This window comes from Trachymyrmex cornetzi, unplaced genomic scaffold, assembly GCF_001594075.2.
Source record: "Trachymyrmex cornetzi isolate Tcor2-1 unplaced genomic scaffold, Tcor1.1 scaffold204, whole genome shotgun sequence".
Classification (NCBI taxonomy): Eukaryota; Metazoa; Arthropoda; class Insecta; order Hymenoptera; family Formicidae; genus Trachymyrmex; species Trachymyrmex cornetzi.
Genome location: NW_017296680.1, coordinates 659,790 through 681,850, shown reverse-complemented (window position 1 = coordinate 681,850; position 22,061 = coordinate 659,790). Strand labels below are relative to the sequence as shown.

The 22,061-nt window shown below is 32.4% G+C and overlaps 3 protein-coding genes across 4 annotated transcripts; 1 reads left to right on the top strand and 2 right to left on the bottom strand.

The window, feature by feature from the left end:
- The first annotated feature begins 3,463 nt into the window (after positions 1–3,463).
- rha (protein) lies at positions 3,464–8,284 on the top strand. 2 transcript variants are annotated; one of them, XM_018505364.1, is made up of 12 exons: positions 3,464–3,524; positions 3,629–3,853; positions 4,187–4,334; positions 4,428–4,683; positions 4,886–5,578; positions 5,682–5,995; positions 6,083–6,320; positions 6,391–6,511; positions 6,617–6,720; positions 6,791–7,072; positions 7,198–7,526; positions 7,828–8,284. In XM_018505364.1, the coding sequence occupies exons 2-12, from the start codon at positions 3,802–3,804 to the stop codon at positions 8,159–8,161; spliced, it is 2,871 nt and encodes a 956-aa protein (XP_018360866.1). In that variant the 5' UTR covers positions 3,464–3,524; positions 3,629–3,801; the 3' UTR covers positions 8,162–8,284. The 2 variants fall into 2 exon arrangements, with proteins under 2 accessions (XP_018360866.1, XP_018360867.1); XM_018505365.1 differs by lacking the exon at positions 3,464–3,524 and having other exon boundaries at positions 3,614–3,853.
- A 16-nt stretch (positions 8,285–8,300) lies between these two features.
- LOC108759757 (target of brain insulin) lies at positions 8,301–11,840 on the bottom strand. Its single transcript, XM_018505366.1, has 6 exons — positions 11,756–11,840; positions 11,447–11,578; positions 9,697–10,554; positions 8,989–9,494; positions 8,679–8,835; positions 8,301–8,518 (listed from the first exon to the last, which is right to left on the bottom strand). Exons 1-6 carry the CDS (start codon positions 11,775–11,777, stop codon positions 8,334–8,336), a joined length of 1,860 nt encoding a protein of 619 aa, XP_018360868.1. The 5' UTR covers positions 11,778–11,840; the 3' UTR covers positions 8,301–8,333.
- A 3,668-nt stretch (positions 11,841–15,508) lies between these two features.
- On the bottom strand, positions 15,509–21,886 carry Mat89Ba (nucleolar protein 6 Mat89Ba). The gene is made up of 12 exons (XM_018505346.1): positions 21,573–21,886; positions 20,461–21,000; positions 19,905–20,385; positions 19,518–19,799; positions 19,167–19,440; positions 18,791–19,085; positions 18,417–18,641; positions 17,875–18,309; positions 17,593–17,753; positions 16,975–17,228; positions 16,211–16,620; positions 15,509–16,031 (listed from the first exon to the last, which is right to left on the bottom strand). Exons 1-12 carry the CDS (start codon positions 21,588–21,590, stop codon positions 15,768–15,770), a joined length of 3,639 nt encoding a protein of 1,212 aa, XP_018360848.1. The 5' UTR covers positions 21,591–21,886; the 3' UTR covers positions 15,509–15,767.
- Positions 21,887–22,061: the final 175 nt, after the last annotated feature.

Below are 22,061 nucleotides of genomic sequence, written 5' to 3'. Positions count from 1 at the left end.
ACGCTGACATAAAAATTCACTAAATAAAGAAAGTAATTCACTAAATCAACAAAGGACCTTAAAAATCACTAAAATAGTGAAAATTCACTAAAAACGGCAAGACTGCAATAACAACGAGCGCTCACGGATCCGCTCCGCAACAATTGAGTCTGCTGAACGCGACCATTGGCAAAACAGTAAGAAATTACTAGGCACCAGTTGATATGAGTGGTGTGTACAATCAGAACTGTAGACAAACGGGATCCTCCCAATATTTTTGCACTTAAAATGAGATAAGAAGATATATATTTGGCTCTTGAAAAGAGAGAAAACGTAGATGCCAAGTACCAAAAATACAAGCAACATGAACAGACCTAGTACGAACTGTTAACTGAAGATCGATTCTGTATCTTGAAACGAGGTGAAAATTACAAAAGTGAGCGAATTTACTAGAATACTGATAATTTCATTGGTCAACACCTAGTAAATTTGCTCACTTTTGTAATTTTCACCTTGTTTGAAGATACAGAATCGACCCCCTGTTTATCCCTGTTTGAAATCCAAGGACGCGTGCCTCCTCAGAAATCGAAACTCACTAGATTTTCGTTGTTTCAGGTGTGTTTGGAGAGTATACTAGTAGCGTTTTCTCTTGGCGCGCGCGTTCGCTGCACTATCGTCATACTACTACACCATGAAACAGTTGCTCACACCAATTCACAGATTCACTAACACATCGAAAGCGCCTAGAAATGGTGGCGACCAATCACGAGGGCGTCGCCCCTCATGTCTTGACTCTCATTATAGGGACTCTAGTGTAGCTGAAGTGTAGCGCTTACACGCAACTGGGGCTCTATTCTTGAAAAGAATCGTATACGAAAATCTAGGGAAATGCTACAGTATACGTTACGTATCTATAATATTTCGCTAGACTTTCGTATACGTTTCTTTTCAAGAATAGACCCCCTGGGGCTCTATTCTTGAAAAAAAACGTATACGAAAATCTAGGGAAATGCTACAGTATATGTTACGTATACTACAGTATTTCCCTAGACTTTCGTATACGTTTCTTTTCAAGAATAGAGCCCCTGGTCTGGTACGAGGCTACACCCACCAGCCACCCAGTGTATCCCAAGAGAAAACGCTATAGGTTGGTTGCTTGTACTTTTTGCACTCAGCATTTTCACTTTCTCTCATTTCAACATCCGAATATATATTTATCATCTTTTAACAAAAAATTTGAGTGATTTCAAACAACGCGAACAAATTTTGCATAATAACGTTTTCGACCCGAGCGGATTTGTTCCCATTTGAGTTGGATAATGTTCTACTATTATTGGTTGATTTTACATGTTCCACCAATAGGAAAACGTACAATGTCATTAATCCAACCTAGGTTGATGCAAACCCGTTCAATTCGAATATGCTATAAAGCCATCAGACTATGCATTGAAGATTGAGATTGAAGATTAAAGATTGAAATTTCACCAATGGTCTAGTTTACACCGACGGTTCGATCCGGGTCAGAATGCAAGAATCAATCAACTGCATTCAAGCATTCGCCTGTTACAGTCGAATGAAAAGGGAATGCTCAACTGCAGTTGGTTGGTTCTTACATTCCGACTCGGATTGAACCCCGGTGTAAACTAGGCCAATGAGGACAAAGAAATTTCGGTTCCTTTTGTTCTAATTGGTCAAACTTCATTCTTTCACTCTTCAATCTCATTCTTCAATGCGTAGGCTGGGTATCAATCATGAAACTTTTTTCCTAGGATGAAAAGTGAAAAGTGAAAAATTTCTCCATTAACTTCAATGGTTAAAATTTTCACTTTCCATCCTAGGGATAAAGTTTCATGATTGATACCTTGATTCCGACCTAAGATAAATGGATGCATTCAGAACGACAACCGCTCACTGAGGCCGATATTCATAGTCTAATCTTATATTTAAGACCGTCTTAAGTACAGTCTTAAGATGTCATGAACCAATCAGAGAGCCGCATTAGCAACTTAAGACATTACTTACCCCGGATCTACAATAGGGTTTTAAGCCTTAAGCCATAAGAAATGGGCGAATCACAGTCGCTTATTCTTCTCGGATTCGACAGTAAGTCCGGATCTACAATAGGTGTTTTATGCCTTATGCAGTAAAGGCCCGTCTACAATACACGGAATAAGAAGTAAGAGTAAGAAATTGACCAATCACAGTCGAATGTGAGATGAATAATCGACTGTGATTGGTCAATTTCTTACTCTTACTTCTTACTCCGTGTATTGTAGACGGGCCTAAGAAACTGACCAATTACAGTCGAATCCGAGAAGAATAAGCGACTGTGATTCGCCCATTTCTTATGGCTTATGGCTTAAAACTCTATTGTAGATCCAGGATAATTGGTCAGTTTCTTAAGGCATAAGGCATAAAACACCTATTGTAGATCCGGACTTAAGACGGTCTTGAAATAAGAACCGACTATGAATACCGACCTGAGTGCTCATTAAGTTCTTTTATTTGATTGGCATGTTTCATTAGATCCTAAAATCATCATCATAATAGATCAATCAAATAAAAGAGCTCATTGAACGCTCAGTGAGCGGTTGTCATTCTGAATGCCCTCAATGGCTGCGTTCAGCAGAACGTTTATTTTGTGACTGTTGAAAGTTTTTTTCGTATTAATTAGGTTATGCCTTTAGATCAAGAGGAATGGTCCAATCTCAGCAGAGAATCATGAAACGGTTGCAAAACTGTTGTGTTCTGCTGAACGCATCCAATATGTATTCAAGGGGTCGATTCTATATCTTCAAACAAGGTAAAAATTACAAAAGTAAGCAAATTTACTAGGTGTTGACCAATGAAATTATCAGTATTCTAGTAAATTCGCTCACTTTTGTAATTTTCACCTCGTTTCAAGATACAGAATCAATTCCCTGACGTTGAAGAGAGAGAGATAAAGCGAAATTGTTGAGTGCACAAAATGAGTGCAACACGAACAGACCTATTGATGAGCTAAAGTCCGATGTTCACAATGCTAGAAATCGGTCCGAGATCTCGGACAGAAGAAATATTAACAAATCACATTTGAATAATATGATCACACGACCATTGCGATTGGTTAATTCTTTCTTCATCCGAGGTCTCGGACTGATTTCTAGCATCGTGGACACAATGCTTTAGGCCGGAATCAGACTATGCATTGAAGATTGAGATTAAAGATTAAAAATTGAAATTTCACCAATGAGGACAAAGAAATTTTGGTTCCTTTTGTTCTGATTGGTCAAACTTCAATCTTTTAATTTTCAATCTCATTCTTCAATGCGTAGTCCCTTAGGGCCATTCCACACAACTTGCATAGCCGCATAAACGTATGCATAAAGAAAATTATCCAATCACATTTTATGTACGACTTTAAAAGAGAACTGCAATTGGATAATTTTCTTTATGTATATGTTTATGCGGCTATGCAAGTAGTGTGGATATACCCTTAGGATGTGTATTGTGTACTTACCGTGTGATAAGAAGTAAAGAAGAGATTCGCTGGGCGTGCGAAGTTTGTTGGTCGATTTTTAAATATTTAAATGAGGATTATATTAAAATATAACTAATAATGTATACAGATATTTAATATGTATTTTCTGATTTCTCCTTTTTTCTGTAGGATACTTTTCTGCTGCATCAGGGAAAGCAAATCGCAATTCGTGTTTATGAATCCGTTACCATGACAGCGGATTTGAATCCAGAAGATTCTGGAGTGTGTAAATATATGGCAAATATATTGCCGAATTTGTTATTTTGTATATTTTATGGAACTGAATACTTTATGGAAGTAAAATGACGGAAGCAACTAAATCCAATGTGCAAATTATTTTGAGCATAAAAGAAGGTAATATTTTATAGATGTATCCTTATTATGTGTGTGTGTGTGTGTGTGTATACCTCAAGAATATTTCCAAGTTTTATTCCTAAAATTGATGTGTTTTCCTTGAAAATTCTTTTCTAAAAAAATATACTTATTCTTTATAATTACATCATAATTTTAATACTAATTCGAATAGAGTACAGAAAATATCAATTTATATTTAACTTATAAATTATGATATGTAGTATGATTAGGGAATTTTTATGTGGAACTTAAATTTATGAGGAAATTAAATTATTTATCAAATTATAACAATTATTGCCAAAAAATAAAATTTTATATATGTATATGTTACAGGGAAGGGTTTCGAACAAGTTTTACAACCAACATTATTAATTGGAACTTTAAATGGACACTCCTTAGAAACTGACAGAATCGAGTCATGTCCGACTCCGCAATATGTCACAGATTTAGTTTGGGAAACTAATAAATTATTACTAAGAAGGTAAGAATGGTATTCGTTCTTTTTATTCAAATCGCCATTACTTGCTAATAAAGTACAGATGTTTGATGATTTCATTTTGTATTTAATTTATAGAATGCGATCAGAGCAAGTCTCATTAAAATTAGAATGCTTTGCTTTTAAAGAGAACGAAGGTAGAGAGAGACTTGGATATGTTCTACTAAACATACGTTCTGCGCAAGTAATATCTAAATGTGGAAATTTGAATCCAAAAGCAAGTTGGCACAAGTTGCTAGGATTACGAAGTGACCTTAAAATACAAAAGCCTGAGTTACTTCTTGCATTAAGAGTTGAAGATCAGAAGGATATAACTTTAAATCCAGCTGCGGAGGTAAAATGTATTATTTTGTATGAATAGTATATTTCGAGGTTCATAATCTATGTTCTCGTAATAACTGAGTAACAAATAATTATTAGTAATAAAGTAAGAAAATAGTATAATATATTATTATATTAAACTATAATTAATTTCATTTAAAAAAAAATATGTATATATATATAAACTATCACTATTGTATCATATTATTTCGTAGCATAGTAGAAGTTTGATAGAAAAAGACGTCATTTTGGAAAGTAATAAAATAATCCCCTATTTGCATCCTGATGAGCAATTTATTCAATTGGGACCTTTAGACGCCTGTTGTGAATTATTCATATTAAGTATCATGGCCATGTACATAAGAAATTTGCATTTATTATTACCTGAAAATCCAAATAAGCATAGCACTGTACATTTCTCATATCGAGTTCTGGAAAACCTTGTAGAACTTAAACCGTTCAAGACAGAGTCTGGAAAATCTCATTTTGTCCCCGAAAAAGTAATAATAAGAATACGAAGCTCCTTAAGTGTCTTAAAGCAATACTTACAATCGAAACCCTATTTGTTAATATATTTAAAACATGAAAATGGCGTAATAGCTGAATCATCAGTCAATCTGCAATCTCTAGTACCCGTAGATAATTTGCAAGAATTTCTCAAATGTGCTGCGCACGCGAGTACTACTTTAAACGAACAATGTTTTCTAATTAAACAAGATTCGATAGAAAAACCCATTGAAACCCAGAACCATCAGAAACCTTACCTCGATCTGCAACTTAAATTGCAATATATTGGAAGTAAAACAAATATTTTGTTCATTTCTGATACAGCAATGAACTTTAACAATCATATGATGTCTAACACTCAAATGAATCGTAATGAAGAAAGTATAAATAATGTCGATCAGGTAGAATAAAAACTTAAGTCATTTTATCGACAATATCCTACCCTAGTGATTATCAAAATTGATAGTGTGAAGATTATGTATAATTTAAAATATCTGATTTCAGAGATGTCCAGAGATTGAATCTCACAGAAATCCTAGTGGCGATTATGGAAAATCTAGTTTCAAGAATATTTCTAATGAAGAAAAATGTACAAAAAAATATAAAAATGTAAACAAACAATCTGTCGATTGCCAATGCTTGAAACATCAAACGGAATCTAAAGTTACATGTTCGCGCTCGTGCGATGGAATCCTGTACAATGTTAATGAAAATCATATCAGAGATGTAGAATCTTATCACTGCTATTGTCTACGCATTTCACTCGATGCAATATCATTGGTATCTGAGATGTTATCGGGACGAGAAATTGAATTTCGGTTTGATTTATATATTTTTTTTCAATTAAAGGAATATAATAAGGATATTTCCTTTTCAGTTCTTTTTAATATAATTTTTCTACGTAGATTTCACCATCCAAAAACTGAAGTCATGTCAACAGCGTACGCAACAATGCCAGTTTTACTAAACGAGAAAGTTAAATTGCAAGACGTTGTATGCCAATTTCACTTTATATCCGCACCAAATGAAATAAAACAATTACTAGAATCTTTTCCACCAAAAATCAGTATATGCGACATAAACGAAAGTGATAAATTGTCACTATTAGTGCTCGATGTAAAACCGTTATTTTATCAAGAAAAGGTAATATTAATGTTATAATTATATACAAACCTTATAAAATAATAAAAATTAAAACAAGAACTTTTTTCAGTTCGAATGTCAGTATAAATTATCTCTGTTCGATACAGATCGAAATAAAATTGCTGATATGGACATTGCACTCAAATTAGAAGATCGTGGACCGCATTGTATATTAAAGAAAGAAACTATCGGTAGATATACATTAAGTTTATTAAAATATTTATGTTTGTTTCCTATTGTATTATTTCTAAATGATAGAACTTTAGCTTTCTATTTATTGAAATGATTTACTTAAGATAAAAATCTTGGCCCACCAATATTGGACGACAGCTTAGCATATAAAATAGTGGACGAGCTCGAAACTTGGAAGGAACGCCAAAAGGAAATGTTTAAAGCTGAGGTAAAACGAGATAACAGTAATTTGATTGATAATTTCTATTTAATGATATTATTTGTGTGGTATGAATTAGCTCAAAAGAAAGGAAGAACGACATTTGAACATGCTGAGCGAGGAATGGCGAATGCAGAAGGAAAATCTGGAATCAAAGCTCGCATACAGTGTCGAACAATGTAAAACGTTGGCCAACAGTTTAAACAACGCTACTGAAGATTTGCGAAAGCGTAGATTGAAGAGCTTGGAAAATGAGACCAGACTGACAAAAGCAAACGAGGACTTGCAATGGAGATATGAAACCAAGTTACAAGAACTTAAAGATTTGTTGCATGCAACGCAAAGTGATCTTACATCAAAGGTTTGTGAAGAATATCTCAGTTACATATAGTTCGTTTCGGATCTGCATCTCTCATGTAACAACACTTAAAAAGAGGACTTCAACATTATATCTCATATTTACATTTAACATTGCATTTTATGCAGATTGCCAAACTTGAGGAGAAAAAAGTTGCTTTAGAGGCACAAATGGAAATATTATCATATGAAAATGAGAATATGAAATCGTCGATAAGTAAACAAATGGACGAATTGCAAATGTATCAAAAGGCATCATTAACTCAAGATCAAACAGCGTCTTTGTTGCAAGAAGTAAAAATTCTCGAGGAAAAATTAGATAATGCTCAGAAGGGAAAAGAATTTTTTAGAGAGCAATGGGGCAAGGCAGTTCGCGAATTACACAGGATGAAAGTGGATTATCAACAAGCCATGCAAGTTCAAATTAAGAACAGTAGGGAAGAACTAATGAGTACGGAGTACGTTATATATTATAGCATTATTTTCACTAATCTTTTAGGAATCCTACTATTAAAGCACTAACGACAAAATTTTGACAAAAATCAGTAAATAGAAAGCAAGAATATAGAACATCTTTACTTTTCACGATATGTTTAACATAAAATTTCTTGAAATTGAAATTTAGTTAATATCAAATTATTTTACAAGCTTTTACATAGATTTTTACAATGAATTATGACATCGGGACAATTGAAATACGTAATATGATTTGATGGAAGTGTATTTTCCTGTACTTACTTTCACTTTTCTCATATATAGCATTGAGGAAATTTTGTCCGCAGACAGAAAAGCTTTGGACAACGATCAACTTTTGCTGAAAGAGCTTCAGAAAGAAATCGATGTGATCAAGCCGAAACAATCCTCTACGAAAGAAACTTACAATCAAATATTTACGACAGCTGATGACATTTGTTACGACGTTCCCTGTAACGGTAATAAAATCGTTGACGATAAATCAAAAGAATACAATGAGCGATTGCAGGCATTGAAAGGGGAACGTGACACTCTTTTAAGGACCGGAAATTACACGGATGATGACGTAGTGATTAAAATACTTAACGCAGAGATTCAATCCTTATTGACAAGCAGGTAGCGAATTTATTTTCTGCTTGCATGTTTGCTCTGATTAACATTCGATTTTCATATAAGAAGAGGAAGGTATGCAATTTCAGAATCAAAATATATGACATGTTACAAGATAATTTATATATGTATATACAAATAAATATTTTAAATATTTTACTGAAAATTTTTAAATTCTTTGTTTACGATTTCTTGAAGTAAGGAAGTACGTCTAAAGGAGCATGATAACTTTCCAGCCATTTCGGTCCATTATAAGTGATTTTTTTATTCACATCCAACCATGTTCCGTTAGGTAAGTAGATATCACGATATTCGTCACCCTCTTCAACTATCGGAGCAACCAATATAGATTCACCAAGGAGATATTCTGTAATTCAATTAAGCACAGCAACATTCAATCATTAATTATTTATAGATCACTACCAAGTCGTGCTTTCTAGATTTGTCAAAAACATTTATGAATAAGATTAATTGTTTAGATGTTTGGCAAATTTAAAATGTAATTTTATATATTCTTATGAACTTACCGTCATTAATCTTGTGAGCTTCTGAGTTGAGCGGATCAATCCACCAAATGGGTGGATTTACAGGAGTGCCTTCGTCAACAGCCTGCTGCATGGCTTTTATAATTTCCGTCGAGTAATTCGCGTGCAATTCGGTATATTCTCTGCAGATTTTGATAGTCTGGTGAAATACAGATGGATATTATTTCTTCGCAATATTATAATATTTAAGGAAAAAATTCGCAATATTATAATATTTAAGGAACAAATTAAATTCATTAACTTATCGTACAGCAATTCATTCATCTCGGCTAGGATTTTCGATATTACTCACTTCTTCATCGAAATCCCATGGCACAAAAGAATATTGCATCGATGGCATGAAGACAGTGGCCTGCAACCATCTGATGAATAAGTCTTTAGATGGTAATGTTCCATAGCCGTTGCCGCCGATCATGTCTGGCAGCACATAGACATATCCGTTAAGATTCATCTGCAGTAGCGTCGTGATCAGCGTGGGTAGACCATTGTTCCACGTCCACCTAGTGTCCTTGTCAATCATGCGAACAAATATCGGTAAGTCCTGAGTACGCCATCCCACCCGCACTTCAATGTTATGGGGGAAGTTGATTGCGAGTTTGCGGACGTATTCTTCCGTGAATATACCTGGCTGCAACTCAGACTGATCATTTAACTTCGGCACCTGTGGTAACCAAGATACTTCGCCGGCATCGAACTTAAAGCTGTTGATGCCTAAATTTCGCTGAAGATATTTCAAGCGTTCCATCCACCATGCCACAGCATCCGATTTCGTAAAGTCAATCGTGGCGGCATCTGAACCTAAAAAAGATATAATTAAATGGTACATTAAAAGATTAAAAATTCACATAAATTCGTTTGCAAATAAATATCGCTAGATATTTTTTTTTTTATTTTCTTTAAGTGACGCAGGATGTTTAATATTTAAAAAATGCGGCAATCAAATTTTAGCAGAGAAGAATCATCGTTTTCTCTGCAACGTCGATTTTAAACCAATCCTTACCCTGCCACCACGACATTTGAACATTTCCATCTTGATTTTTAACGAAGTAATCATTATTCAGTGCGGTGGAGTACGCGGGTTCACAGTTTCGGTTGATGAAAGGATGTATCCACAAAGTGACGCGGAAGCGCTTGTCCCCCAATCGCTGCGTAAGAGCGTTGACATCAGGAAATTTGATGGGATCAAATTCGGCGGAGCCATAACAGGTCTCCCAGTTATCGTCAATCTCGATTTGACTATTGTTGAATCCATGGGCGACGATTTCATCCGCGTAGGTCTCTACCACTTTCGCGGTGATATTGGTCTTGTATCTGGCCCAGGTAGACCATATAGGATATTTAACCATTAGGCTGTCGGGGTGACCCGTCGGCCAACCCAAATGGTTTTTTACTGCGTATTGATGAGCAGCTTTCGGATCCGGAAAAAAACCTATTGTGTATGTGATATTGATGACGTCGCGATGCTGATAGGGCGCTTTGTTCTTAGCGATCATGCATAAGTACTTATCCCGATAATTGTTTTGATCGAGAAATAGCGGGCTTGCATCGTCCACGTAGATGTAAATCCCTTTGCTGGACAGCCAATAACGCTCAGCTAATGCCATGTTTGAAGGATGCGTAGGCAAGTACGGCTCTTCCTCATAGTACATATTTTGTATAGGCCAGTGCTGATAGCGAAACTGTGGCCCGCCGAACCATTGCGTGTTATCATTAAGTTGGAAACAATCAAGGAATTCGCCATTGGGATCGTAGAGTGTACGAGTGATTATAAGGAATGTGTTATCGGAACTTTTCCTGAATGAAGTGACTGTAAGTTCATTACTCTTCGTCAAGAAGATATTATCCATCTTCGTGCCATCTAAAATAAATATTATACTTATCTATGTAGCTCCTTCATTAAAACGTATAAAATTCATATTGATTTTGTGGAGATATTAATTAACAAGAAGAAATATTGAAGCTTATGAAAATACACTGGTGAATTCATAATATTAAATATAAATTGATAACAATAACTCTCGAAAATGTCATAAATGGAAACAAATAAAGGGCTAATGAGAATATAAAGTCAACATGTGTTGTTTGAATCAGATACACTGAGGATGGCTCGAAGGAAAGCTGAAACGTCTGAATTGTAGTAATTTGTAATAAATTTAATCATCGCAAGAATTACCGCGATTGTATTCTCATTAGCCCTTTATTTGTTTCCATTTGTGTCACAATATTAAATTATATTCAATTTGAATTATTTTTAATCATTTTTATAGGTCACTACTGCTCCTACTCAATATATGTCATTATTTTAACTGAAACAATGGAGTCAAACTATTTAATTCAAGAAAAAAAATGTATTAAATGCAACTCTAATTATTTTATTATTTACTAAGTTCTATATGTTAATATGGACGTTATTTAGCTTGAAACTGACCATAAAAATGGGTTGACTTGCATTTTGACGTGGAAGTTAAAAATTGAAAAAATATTTAATTTAAGAGATTGAATTATTGTTCCTTTGATATCCAATAGTGTAATTGAAGTGGCAGCTTAGGAAAGACAAGCGCGCGCGTGTATATATATAAAACATTCTTGTAATATTAAATCTTATAGGACCGCATATGTGAGAGACACAACCTATAGAATTAGATGTCTTAGTCTAGCTGGATCTTGAGTGCTTGTATGAAGTTAATAGAAATAATTTAACTAACATGAAGAACGTAAAAAACTATGTATTATATAATATTATAACTCACCTTTTGTTGTAAGCCTGCTGACTATCACATTAGGATCATATCTGTCTAATACTTCAAAAATACCATTTTGAACAACATATTGAGATCCTCTGACAGCAGTGAGGAATATCAGTATTATTAATACACGCATTTCTAAAATAAACACAATTATATTAATTAAATAACCTTTATTTTTTACATAACACAGATACGTTAATTAAAGGAACGTCGCAAAAGTGTTTAGAAAAGATGAATATGTATAAGATGCAAATATATCGTCCGTATTTTCGTCTGTTATTTGATTTCGATCCAAGGAAATTGAACACTTACCGCTCCGTTCCAACGGTTGCATTTTGCATTATAGTATTCTTGACGACTAAGCGGCCCCGGTTTACGTCGACTTATAAATACTCGCACTTTAGTCTGTTGTTATTGTTATATCAACGTAAAAAACATTAATCACGTTCGTTAAACTAAAAATCGGATATCAAATCATATATAACGTACTTAGTTATCTATTATATATTGCTACTAGAATATGATATTACATAGTGATTTGATATTTGATTTTTAATTATCGATATGTTTGCAAGACTTTTCATATATTGTTTCACATATTGTTTATTTAGTTTTTCAGATATTAAAATATCCATTCATGCTCTAATGAGACCCAATGTTTTTTTTTATTGTGATAGTCTATAATTACTCAATACGTTTGCACAGTTAATAAAAATCATACTTAATCTTTTCATTCCCAATTATTTAATAGCTATAGACAAAATATTTATTACCTTTGTGCATTTTTGTGCATAATAAATAAACAGTTTATAAAAATATTTTAATATATTGAAAACATTCGGGGATCTTTGTGTGTATTAATTTTAGTGACAACAAATAATTTTTATTGCAAAATTATTATACCTACACAATAAAAACATTTTTTTTTTGTTTTTGAAAAATTCAACTAAAATATTTCAAAGTTATTTTACTAGTCTTACTGCATTTGATGAAATTCTTATTATTAAACCAAAATGGTAATAACTGGAACCTTCTTTTTTTTACCTTATTTTACTAATAAATTTCAAAATACATGTATCATATGTGCTTTATATATGCTATTTATATGACTAACTAATTTTTGCATTTACCTATGTAAGGCATTTCTTATTCAATATTTCTTATTCACAGCATGAAAATATAAACGGTAAAATAATAGTTTATTTCTTAATTTAAAATACGTAGCTATATAGCTACAGCGGAAACAAAAAGATAAATACAATATTTATAAATGAGAAAAAAGGATACGCTGCTATTTTCTTGTTTGCAGGATTTATAATAGAAGATACAAAGTTTTTTTTTGTTTATTGTAATATGTGTAATAATTTCTTTATTACCACTTTTCTTGTTTCAATAAAATTAATAATCTTGATATAATTTTCACACATATCTGTTTTAATATGCAGATATATTGCATCTGCAAGTTGACGAACTTTCAATATAATTTCCAAATATTATTTGCGTTTACCCGTAATTTTCTTCCTTTTAATATAATTCCATATAAATGTAACGTATGAGTGTTTAGACTGTTTAGAGTATTTCAGAACAGAAGAAACCGAATTTGAATTAAGATCAAAGGAAATAAATGAAAATCAAGATACCGAATTACGTTGAATTACACTGCTTTTACGTTCTTGTTATAATTTAAAATAAATATGAAGAATATTGTCAAGGCTAAATCTTAGAGATGCCTAATATATTTTTAAATGTAGATTTTAAATATATTTTTCAATTATATATATACGAATTACTCGCTGATTACTACTGTTGAAATGCAATCATAAACTGAAGATGAAATAATATCAATGAAATTAATCATTGATTTAATAAAAATGCTATTAATATTTTAAAAATTTGTAAAAAACTTATTGCGAAAAATATTATTCCAGCTAGAATTCGAATCTCCCGACTATCCGGAGTTGGTGTCTTTTCCCATTCAATCACTGAGGTGTGTGATTATACAATGTTTCGCGAGATTTCTGCCAAATGCTTTTTGTAGATATTATATATATGTAGAACGGACTAAACTGAATCGAAAAGTTTTCTACCATTTTGCAATTTTCGCAATGGTTGACGAGATATTAATTACTAAAAATTGCCAAATATTGGCCTTCAATAATTTTTTACTAAAATACTATTAACTTTACAGAAAAACAGCAACAGACAAAAATTATCTATTTTTTTCTCATAGAGCTCTAAGAATTTTTTTAGAATTTTTGATCAACTTTTTAGTACTGCATTTTCTTATTGGCAACTATTTTTACCAACATGGGATACGGTATTTAAAAATTCCGAAAAAATTCTCAGAACTTTATGAGAAGAAAATAAACAATTTTTGTCTCTTGCTGTTTTCCTGTAAAGTTGATAGTATTTCAATAAAAAATTATTGAAGATCAATATTTGGCAATTTTTATTAATTAATATCTCGTCAATTATTGCGAAATGGTAGAGGACTTTTCGACTCAGTTTAGTCTGCTCTATCTACAAAAAGCGTTTGGCAGAAGTCTCGAGGGACACTCTATATATGTCACAATGACTAGTACATAAAGAATGGAAAGCCGATGTATGTAAACAATAATAAGATATCAGAATGATAATCCAGATATGTGTACATATATATATATATACATGTATATATTCTTTACAAGTTTTTAAGATATTAGTAGCATTATTATCAAATCAACGATCAATTTAATTCTGATATTATTTCAGCTTTAATTTATGATTACGGAAAACAGTTTAACTAAAATGTATTTAGAATTTATATAAAAATATTATTAGATACTAAGATCTAGCCTCAATTTATTCAATATATAGCGGTCTAAATTACTTTATTGTTGACGAAAAATATTATTTATTATAAATTATAAGATAATAGCCGTCACATATACAGGGTGAGTCATTTAAATCGATCACCCCAAATATTTCCGTCCCCTTGCATTTTACAAGAAAATGTTTCAGACAAAAGTTGTATGGTTTCAAGGGGGACATAAGATGATATCATTGATGTCATTGGTTTGACCTTGGCGTCGTCAAGATCAGACAAAGGTCACATTAAATTTTTTAAACGGAACCCTCCATTGATCTTGACCAATGTTATCCAGATCGTGATTCTGAACATTCAAGAGATTTTAGCCGTCAGTCGGACATTTTGGGTAATGCTAATTCCGGTACGTACTATGACTTTCTCAAGCCTCATAACTCAAGAAGTACTTAATGAAAAATATTTTATTATAGTGTTTTGAAAAGCTCTCGAGGTAAGTTACAATATGTATTAATAAAAAAATGGGAGGTTCCGTTTAATGTGACCCTCGTCTGACCTTGACAATGCCACCTAAGGTCAAACCAACGATACCATCTTATGTCCCTCTCGAAATCATACAACTTTTGTCTGAAACATTTTCTTGTAAAATGCAAAGGAACGAAAATATTTGGGATGATCGATTAAAATGACTTACCCTGTATACACGCTCATGCGAACGTATTTTCAAAAAAAGTAAGTATCGTACGACTACAATTAAATTGATATATTTAATATATTTAATGATATATATAAATTTTATCAACAACATTATCAATTGCAAATATCAGATTATTAATAAAAGCTATTATCTATCCATTTATTATCTACAAAAAGTATGTTCAACCAATGTGTGTTAAATGTGTAACATTTGTGAAACGTAAAAAAACGAGTTCGGTCATGAGAAAGTAAAAGGAATTAGAGTAATACTAATTATCATTTTTATAATTTAAATAAAATAACATTTAAAATAATATGTAACTTATCATATTTTAATATATAAATTTATTGCGATTCAATATTCATTAATTTATTCCATATTGATTTGATACTTAAAGTAAAAAATGTAGTTTAGGTTGGTTTAGTTTTTAAAATATACAATAATGTTGCTTGATACGTGGTGAGATTCAACCTTGAGAAAAATACACTTATTTTATGAGGAGTGATTATTCCAGTCAGTAAATCGTGTAATTAGTGCTCGAAAAAAAAAGAAAAAAAATTCGTCGAGCTCATACAAAACTATATTGACGTACTTACATACAACGACCATTATTTAATTCGACAATCAGTTTTATTGTAGAATTAAAAGCAAGGAAGTTTATTATTAATCTTCCTGCTGATATCGTAACAAATATAAGTGAGCATTATATTTTTACAGTTCTTTAACATAATATTTCGGTAGTATCTTTTTGTAAAAAATATTTATTTACTATATGTACAAATTGCGTTTCACAAATCTCGAGATTCTCGAGCTTTAAAACATACCTATGTAGTCGACTCTGATATCAAGGAAAACTTTTTTTTATTAGGAATATCAATCGTGCGTATAATATCTCTCCCCAGAACATAAAAGTCCTCGATCATCGTTGAAATGTTTAAGACGAGTTTACCATCAACATCGAGTTTTCTACAATTGGCATCCGACACTTTGAAATCTTTACACTCGAGGGCAGTGGGTCTCAACAGAACCCCGATCACCGCTCCACCATAAGTATCATGGAAAAACAATGCGTAATCCCCATAACCATCCTGAAAATGAAAAATAAACAAACATATAGAATACAGCGCTTCAAACTATTTAGATGTTTAATATTTAAATCATGTGACATTAATTTCTTTTTTTTAAGTATACCGTGCATCAATATAATTCAATAAAATTAAGTCATTTTTAATTGTTAACAGCTTATATAAGTTATTCGGGTACTTACTCTTAAATCTTTTAAGAAACATTGTATAGGATCGAAGTCCACGACTGGAATTTTTTGGAGAGAATGAGTCTTATATGGATGTAAATCTACGATTTCTGCTTTACTGGGTACATCAACTGCCTGCAGTCTTCTAGGAATCATACGTGACTTTAAATGCAGTAAACAATCGTATTCCAAAAGCGGAGGACGGAATATAGGTTTTAAATCCAGGATTGTATTATTGAACAATAAATCGTCGAACAATTTCAGCGATTCCTTCGCGAGTACACTCATACGGTTTAAAATCAAATGCGATGGAGCTTTTCTGGTCCATAAGGTTTTCTGTTGATCGTAAGGGGTAGATATGAATAAGGGTGGAAGAGAACTGCGAGCTGTATTAAATAATGTTTCCACGGCAGCAATTTCTTCATCTGTAAAATATAACATATATTGATACATTCTTTTACATAATAAAATAAGGTCAGAAGCGATAATACAGTCTAAAATAAATATTATCCGCTCGTTATCTTCTTTATATATCTTTACAGAAATATAATTTAATGAAAGGTAGTGATTTATTATGGATATTAAAAATACTGAAAAGTGCTTTTAATATTTAAAATAAATAATTATTCATTACCTTCTAATTAAATTTCTGTACCGATATTTGGATAAAATCAATTTCAATTTAATATTAATTGATTATTTCAATTAAATGATTATTTCATGATAATTGCGATAATTCGATCATATTAAAAAATAAGAAAATTAATTTATTTATTTACTGGTCATCTCGCCGTTGAAATTAACAATCACGGGATCGGTGTTCCAGTGAGCTCTCGTAACAATTTCTAGAAATCGTAGAAATGCTACTTGTGGCGTCTGGGCCGGCTTATATGGCTCTGGTGCTAGATACAACGATGCCATGAGCAATTCAACCACAATTCCAGGTATATGAGTATCATCTAACAGTTGCGCTGATAACCAGCGTTTCGCCAAACAGCAAGCGGAACCGAATGACGGTTGCTGAGAATGCAACCTGAAAGAATGAGAATTGAGACTATAATATATACTATTCATCTTTTTATTTATTACACATAAGTCATCTCATACGAATTATGTTATGGAAGCACATCTCTTACTTAATCTTCAATATTCTAAATTTTGTATGATATATGAAAACTCAGATTGACAAAATAATGATTTTTATATTAATCATCTTTAAAAGCAACCATTAATTATAGTAACGTTTCTTATATCATGCAGTCTAGAGATATATATCTGCTGACACTTAAATCCGAAACAAAAATTCTAATTTAGGAAAGTGTTACTTTCGAAATAAAAGATATGCTCTTAATAGTCTAGGAATTATCCTAACAAGGATTATATTCATAAATTTTTACCCATGCAAGGCGCTGCTCAATTTCGGTAAATGAAACAATTTGTTTTCTAATTCAATAGATTCTTCATTGTCCCTGTATTTAATTACTCCGTCCTCCTTGACTTGTTTCATTAAAGCAATTTCTTTCTGATGTGCCACTCTCAATCGAAAAATGAATCCATTCTAATAAAAAGATAATTTTATATTTTCTATCAAAGAATAATAATTTAAATACAATATTATAGGATATTTACAATACAATATTACTGTTAGAAATATTATAGTATAAAAATAATCTATTAACCTGGTAAACATCTATATAAGAAGGATTCGCCTGTACTGTCAGTGCATGTTGCGTTCTGAGGCATTCCGCGATTTGTATGTGAAACGCCGCCTTCGTTTTCCTAATGGCTTCCAATTCATCAGGCCATTTCCCACTAGTCGATAACTGTAATGTCACATCGAGTGCGTGAACATATGTAGGGCATTTTGTGATGTTTTTTGAAAGGCTCAGGCAATTTTTGTTTTCCTCGGTGATACCATCAACCTGCCGATGAACAGTAGCAAGTGATGGAAAGACTTCGGCATATCGGAAAACCGGGCTCGAGCCTTGCACACCGTTTATTGTCAAAGGCATATCGTTCAAAGACATCAAATTCTTCTCTAAAGTGTTGAAAGCTTGCAAAACCTTCAGCGTAGCTTCTTCACCGGTCCCGTATACGAAGTGCGTTATTTTATACTAAATAAAAGTACATACCCATAAAATATATAAAATTTTAAGAAAATAGTTAGTAACTAAGAATAAAGCATCTTAACTAATGAATATGTTAGTAATCATAAAATCACCTTGTACAATTTTAGTAAATCTTCCATTTGATTCGCGACATATAAATATTGGTTTTTAAAGATATTGAACTTTGTTTCTAATAGAAATACTATTATCTTCCTGCATATTATCCTCTTGTCTGCGAGAGTTTTGCCTTTTGACCAAATCACAGCCTCACGAATGGCTCCATCTTTAAATCTACGTAATTCGGACTTGTCGCCCCAAAAATTTCTGAACTCAACTGCCTGCAAAATAGAATATAAAGTTTTATATTTTATAGTACATTGTAAATATTAATTTTAAAAGTATTATCGTATATCGTTACTTTAAATAATAATTGTTGCATTCTTTATTTTATCATCGTTTTAAGACGTTATTTTAATGACTTGCTTACTTCTGGTAAATTCGCTTCAGGTCCTTTATCCACGATATTGAAACATGTTTCAGGATTCAATTCTAGTCCAATAACAAGCTTTCCAATACTATCTGGCATCTTCTCGGTGCATTCCCATTCTTTACATACATTGGGTAGTACGCACAATCGATTAATTCTGTCTCCTAAACCTCTCTTGAGAACATCAAAAAGCAGTTTAATCGCCTGACTACGTTTATCACATCCGTAATTTAGTTTATTATCCATAGTGGATTTGGCATTCACTGTTATCTCTAAAAAGGATTTGTCCCGAAAACTACACATACAAACATGACAAAAGTTATTAAAATAGATCTGACCTTTATAATATAAAAATTTATATCAATTTGTGAATTACCATAAAATGTGATCAAATGCTCTATGAAATGGCACGTTTCGCATGAAAAGTGCATGAAAGCTATCGACATGTATATTATCTACGTGTTTCAAGCATAGCGCCGCTTCTCTCTGTACCCACGAAAAAGTATCTTTCGATAGATTCGCAGCGAAATTACAATATCCACTTGTATCAAGAAATACGCAATCGTAGTATTTGTGATAATGAGATACTTGATTCTGATTATCCTTATCTTCACACATAGTAATTCCATTCTCGCACCAATTTCCCTGTGCTATTTCAAATAAAAGCAATTACTATCTCGGATAATGCAAAAAAAAAAACAGCGTAATTAATAACTTTTCAATATACCTAAGCAAATCCAGACATTCCGTACAATTTGATAGCTACTCATAAAAGTATTCAGCTTTTTCTCGCGTAATAAATAAATCAGGAACATAGTAATGATGTGGCTAGTGAAGCCATCGTATCCCTTATTCAATTCACGTTGGCGCAACCATATTTTCAGCAAGATTATACCGTCCCTCAAATTTGGGTACTCTTTTATTGCTTGCGCAACTTCGGAATTTGTCCTTAACATTATCAAGTCATGCAATACCAGAGAGTTATAGTGTGGAGTGGGTGGTAAAGACGCTATAGACAAAATAACACACAATATAAAAAATATAATTTTACGGTATAAAATTTTACAATAATTTTCTCCATTTAAAATATAAATATATAAATCATCAAACTTACTGTCTTCCAAAGAACTGCTTTGCTTGTTGAAATACAATCCTGGCCTAACACTATTTTTCTCCGGCAAAAATCTATTCAACTTAAAACTATTTTCCTGTGCAGATATGTGTATTACTATGTCCACCTTTTTGTTCAACCTTCCACTAGGCCGAAGCTTCAAGGTGGGTCTTAGATTGTCACCGATAAATTTCTTAGTCTCGGCGATATCGCTTCCTATATTCGAAGCTACGAACGCCAAATATGTCGCTTTCTTTCTAAAATACACATAGTTCTGATAATCCTGCTTCCGGAATAAACTGGTTGGCATCTCCACCATTACATCCACGGTAACAGTGGATCCAAGAATACATCCTGAATTATAAGATCCAACCACGCTAATGTTGGATGGTTTCAAGAACTTAAAAATACTTTTAGTTTCTTTTGGTACGTTTGGCACAGGAATGCAAATACCTAATTTATCATTCAAATTATTATCTACAAGCTGAAATACATCAATAGATTAGACATAATTTATTGCCTCTTGTATCTTACAGTTTAGTTTAGATGTGTTACTTGCCGAAACTTCTTCAGTCTCTTCGATAGATTCAATTGCCGATTTCAGCTTCCCAAACCAAATCTCAAATAACGCTTTATATTTATTTTTGAGTTTTACTTCGTTGAGAACCTCTTCAACTTGAAGTCGAAACAAATTTGAATGAAATAAATTTTCAGTTTCCCTAAGCTGATTGAGTTCTTCGACCGTTGGTTGCTTGTAAAGATTTTTTTCTAATTTTTTCTTTTTCTTAGGTGCTGCCTCGGTTAACTCGTCTGTGACTTTCTTCCTCTTTTTTTCTTGATTTTCTGTAAGATGTTCAATCTCTTGACTGTCCGATTCTATTTCTTCCTCTTCATCATCTTGTATGGAGTCTGCATTGTCAGATTCAAGATCTTCGTCATTGTTCTCATCTCCCATCAGATCTGCATTATCAGAGTCCACTGAATCCTCTTCATTAATCTCTGAATTTATTGTACTTTTATTATCAGATTCAGAATTCATTAAATCTTCATTTTCAACAGTATTCTCAGCCTTGCGTTTATTGTGTTTCATTTTGCTCAACTGAAATTATTTATCAAACATCTTTTTTTCATTTTTTTCTACAGAAGTATTATTATACCTCAAATAAAGAATTTTTTTTAATTTAAATACATGCATGTAAATATACTAACTTAAATTAATATATTAATATTTAAAATAATATATAAAATAATAAATCACTTTAAATAAATTAAATTCTAAGAATTATATCAAGGAATAATATATTTGAGTTAAAATATATACATAAATACATTAGATAAATATACAATCTAATGCTCCTCCGATTTTCCTGTAATTTCATAAATTTGTGTATTTTCATGCACAGAATATATTTCAAGTGATGATTTTCCTTCTCGGAATAAATTCTACGCCTGAAAATACACAAACGTACAAAATTACATAAAAATTAGAGATGGGAGTATTATAGTGCATATTTACCATAACATTAATGTAAAAATTTAGATATGATAGAAAAGTAATTTTTAATATTACTGCACAGAAACGTAAGACTTTCTTAAGAAAAGGTTAAGAGTTAGAAACCCAAATTGATGCTTCACTAAATAAATAAAATACGGTAATAAAATTTGATATACCGTCGAAGATCCCTTCATTTTCCTTCTATTGTTGTGTGATTCAAAAGCAGTTTTTAATTTTTATTTGAACTTTATGTTGCAAAACACACCGGCTAGACACACCACATGCTTGCCATACCTTCCAATATTTCCCAGAACATTCCGTTTGACCACGTGATCAAGATTACTCGCTGCAACAACGACATCTATTCTCCATTTTTTTCTCTTAAAACTCACATTTCTTCGTCGGTATATCATTGTTGAATGAACAAGTTTTTACCAATTAACATCTGGAAAAACAATATCACGTATCGCGTATAATTAATCCTAGAGATCGATGGAAACATATGTAAAATATTCGTGAAAGAAGCGTCATCAACGCGAAACTCTCGTTCCAATTAGAAACGCGCTGTTCCGCGAAGTAATTGCAATGCAGATTCACAATGCGTTCCATGTTGCTTTTCCGGTAAAAGTCGTTGCATAACGGTCAATCGGTTCATCGCATAGCTC

Excerpts from the sequence above, each read along its gene's own strand:
- Mat89Ba (XM_018505346.1), bottom strand. Across the intron at positions 19,800-19,904 it reads AAGCAGTTCTTTGGAAGACA|CGTCTTTACCACCCACTCCA; the intron begins GTAAGTTTGATG and ends TTTTGTCTATAG. Across the intron at positions 17,754-17,874 it reads CTTATATAGATGTTTACCAG|AATGGATTCATTTTTCGATT; the intron begins GTTAATAGATTA and ends TCTTTTTATTAG.
- LOC108759757 (XM_018505366.1), bottom strand. The coding sequence starts at position 11,777 with ATGCAACCGTTGGAACGGAGCG. Across the intron at positions 10,555-11,446 it reads CAGCAGGCTTACAACAAAAG|ATGGCACGAAGATGGATAAT; the intron begins GTGAGTTATAAT and ends TATTTATTTTAG. Across the intron at positions 9,495-9,696 it reads TCAAATGTCGTGGTGGCAGG|GTTCAGATGCCGCCACGATT; the intron begins GTAAGGATTGGT and ends TATCTTTTTTAG.
- rha (XM_018505364.1), top strand. The coding sequence starts at position 3,802 with ATGACGGAAGCAACTAAATCCAATGTGCAAATTATTTTGAGCATAAAA. Across the intron at positions 3,854-4,186 it reads TATTTTGAGCATAAAAGAAG|GGAAGGGTTTCGAACAAGTT; the intron begins GTAATATTTTAT and ends TATATGTTACAG. Across the intron at positions 5,579-5,681 it reads GTATAAATAATGTCGATCAG|AGATGTCCAGAGATTGAATC; the intron begins GTAGAATAAAAA and ends ATCTGATTTCAG.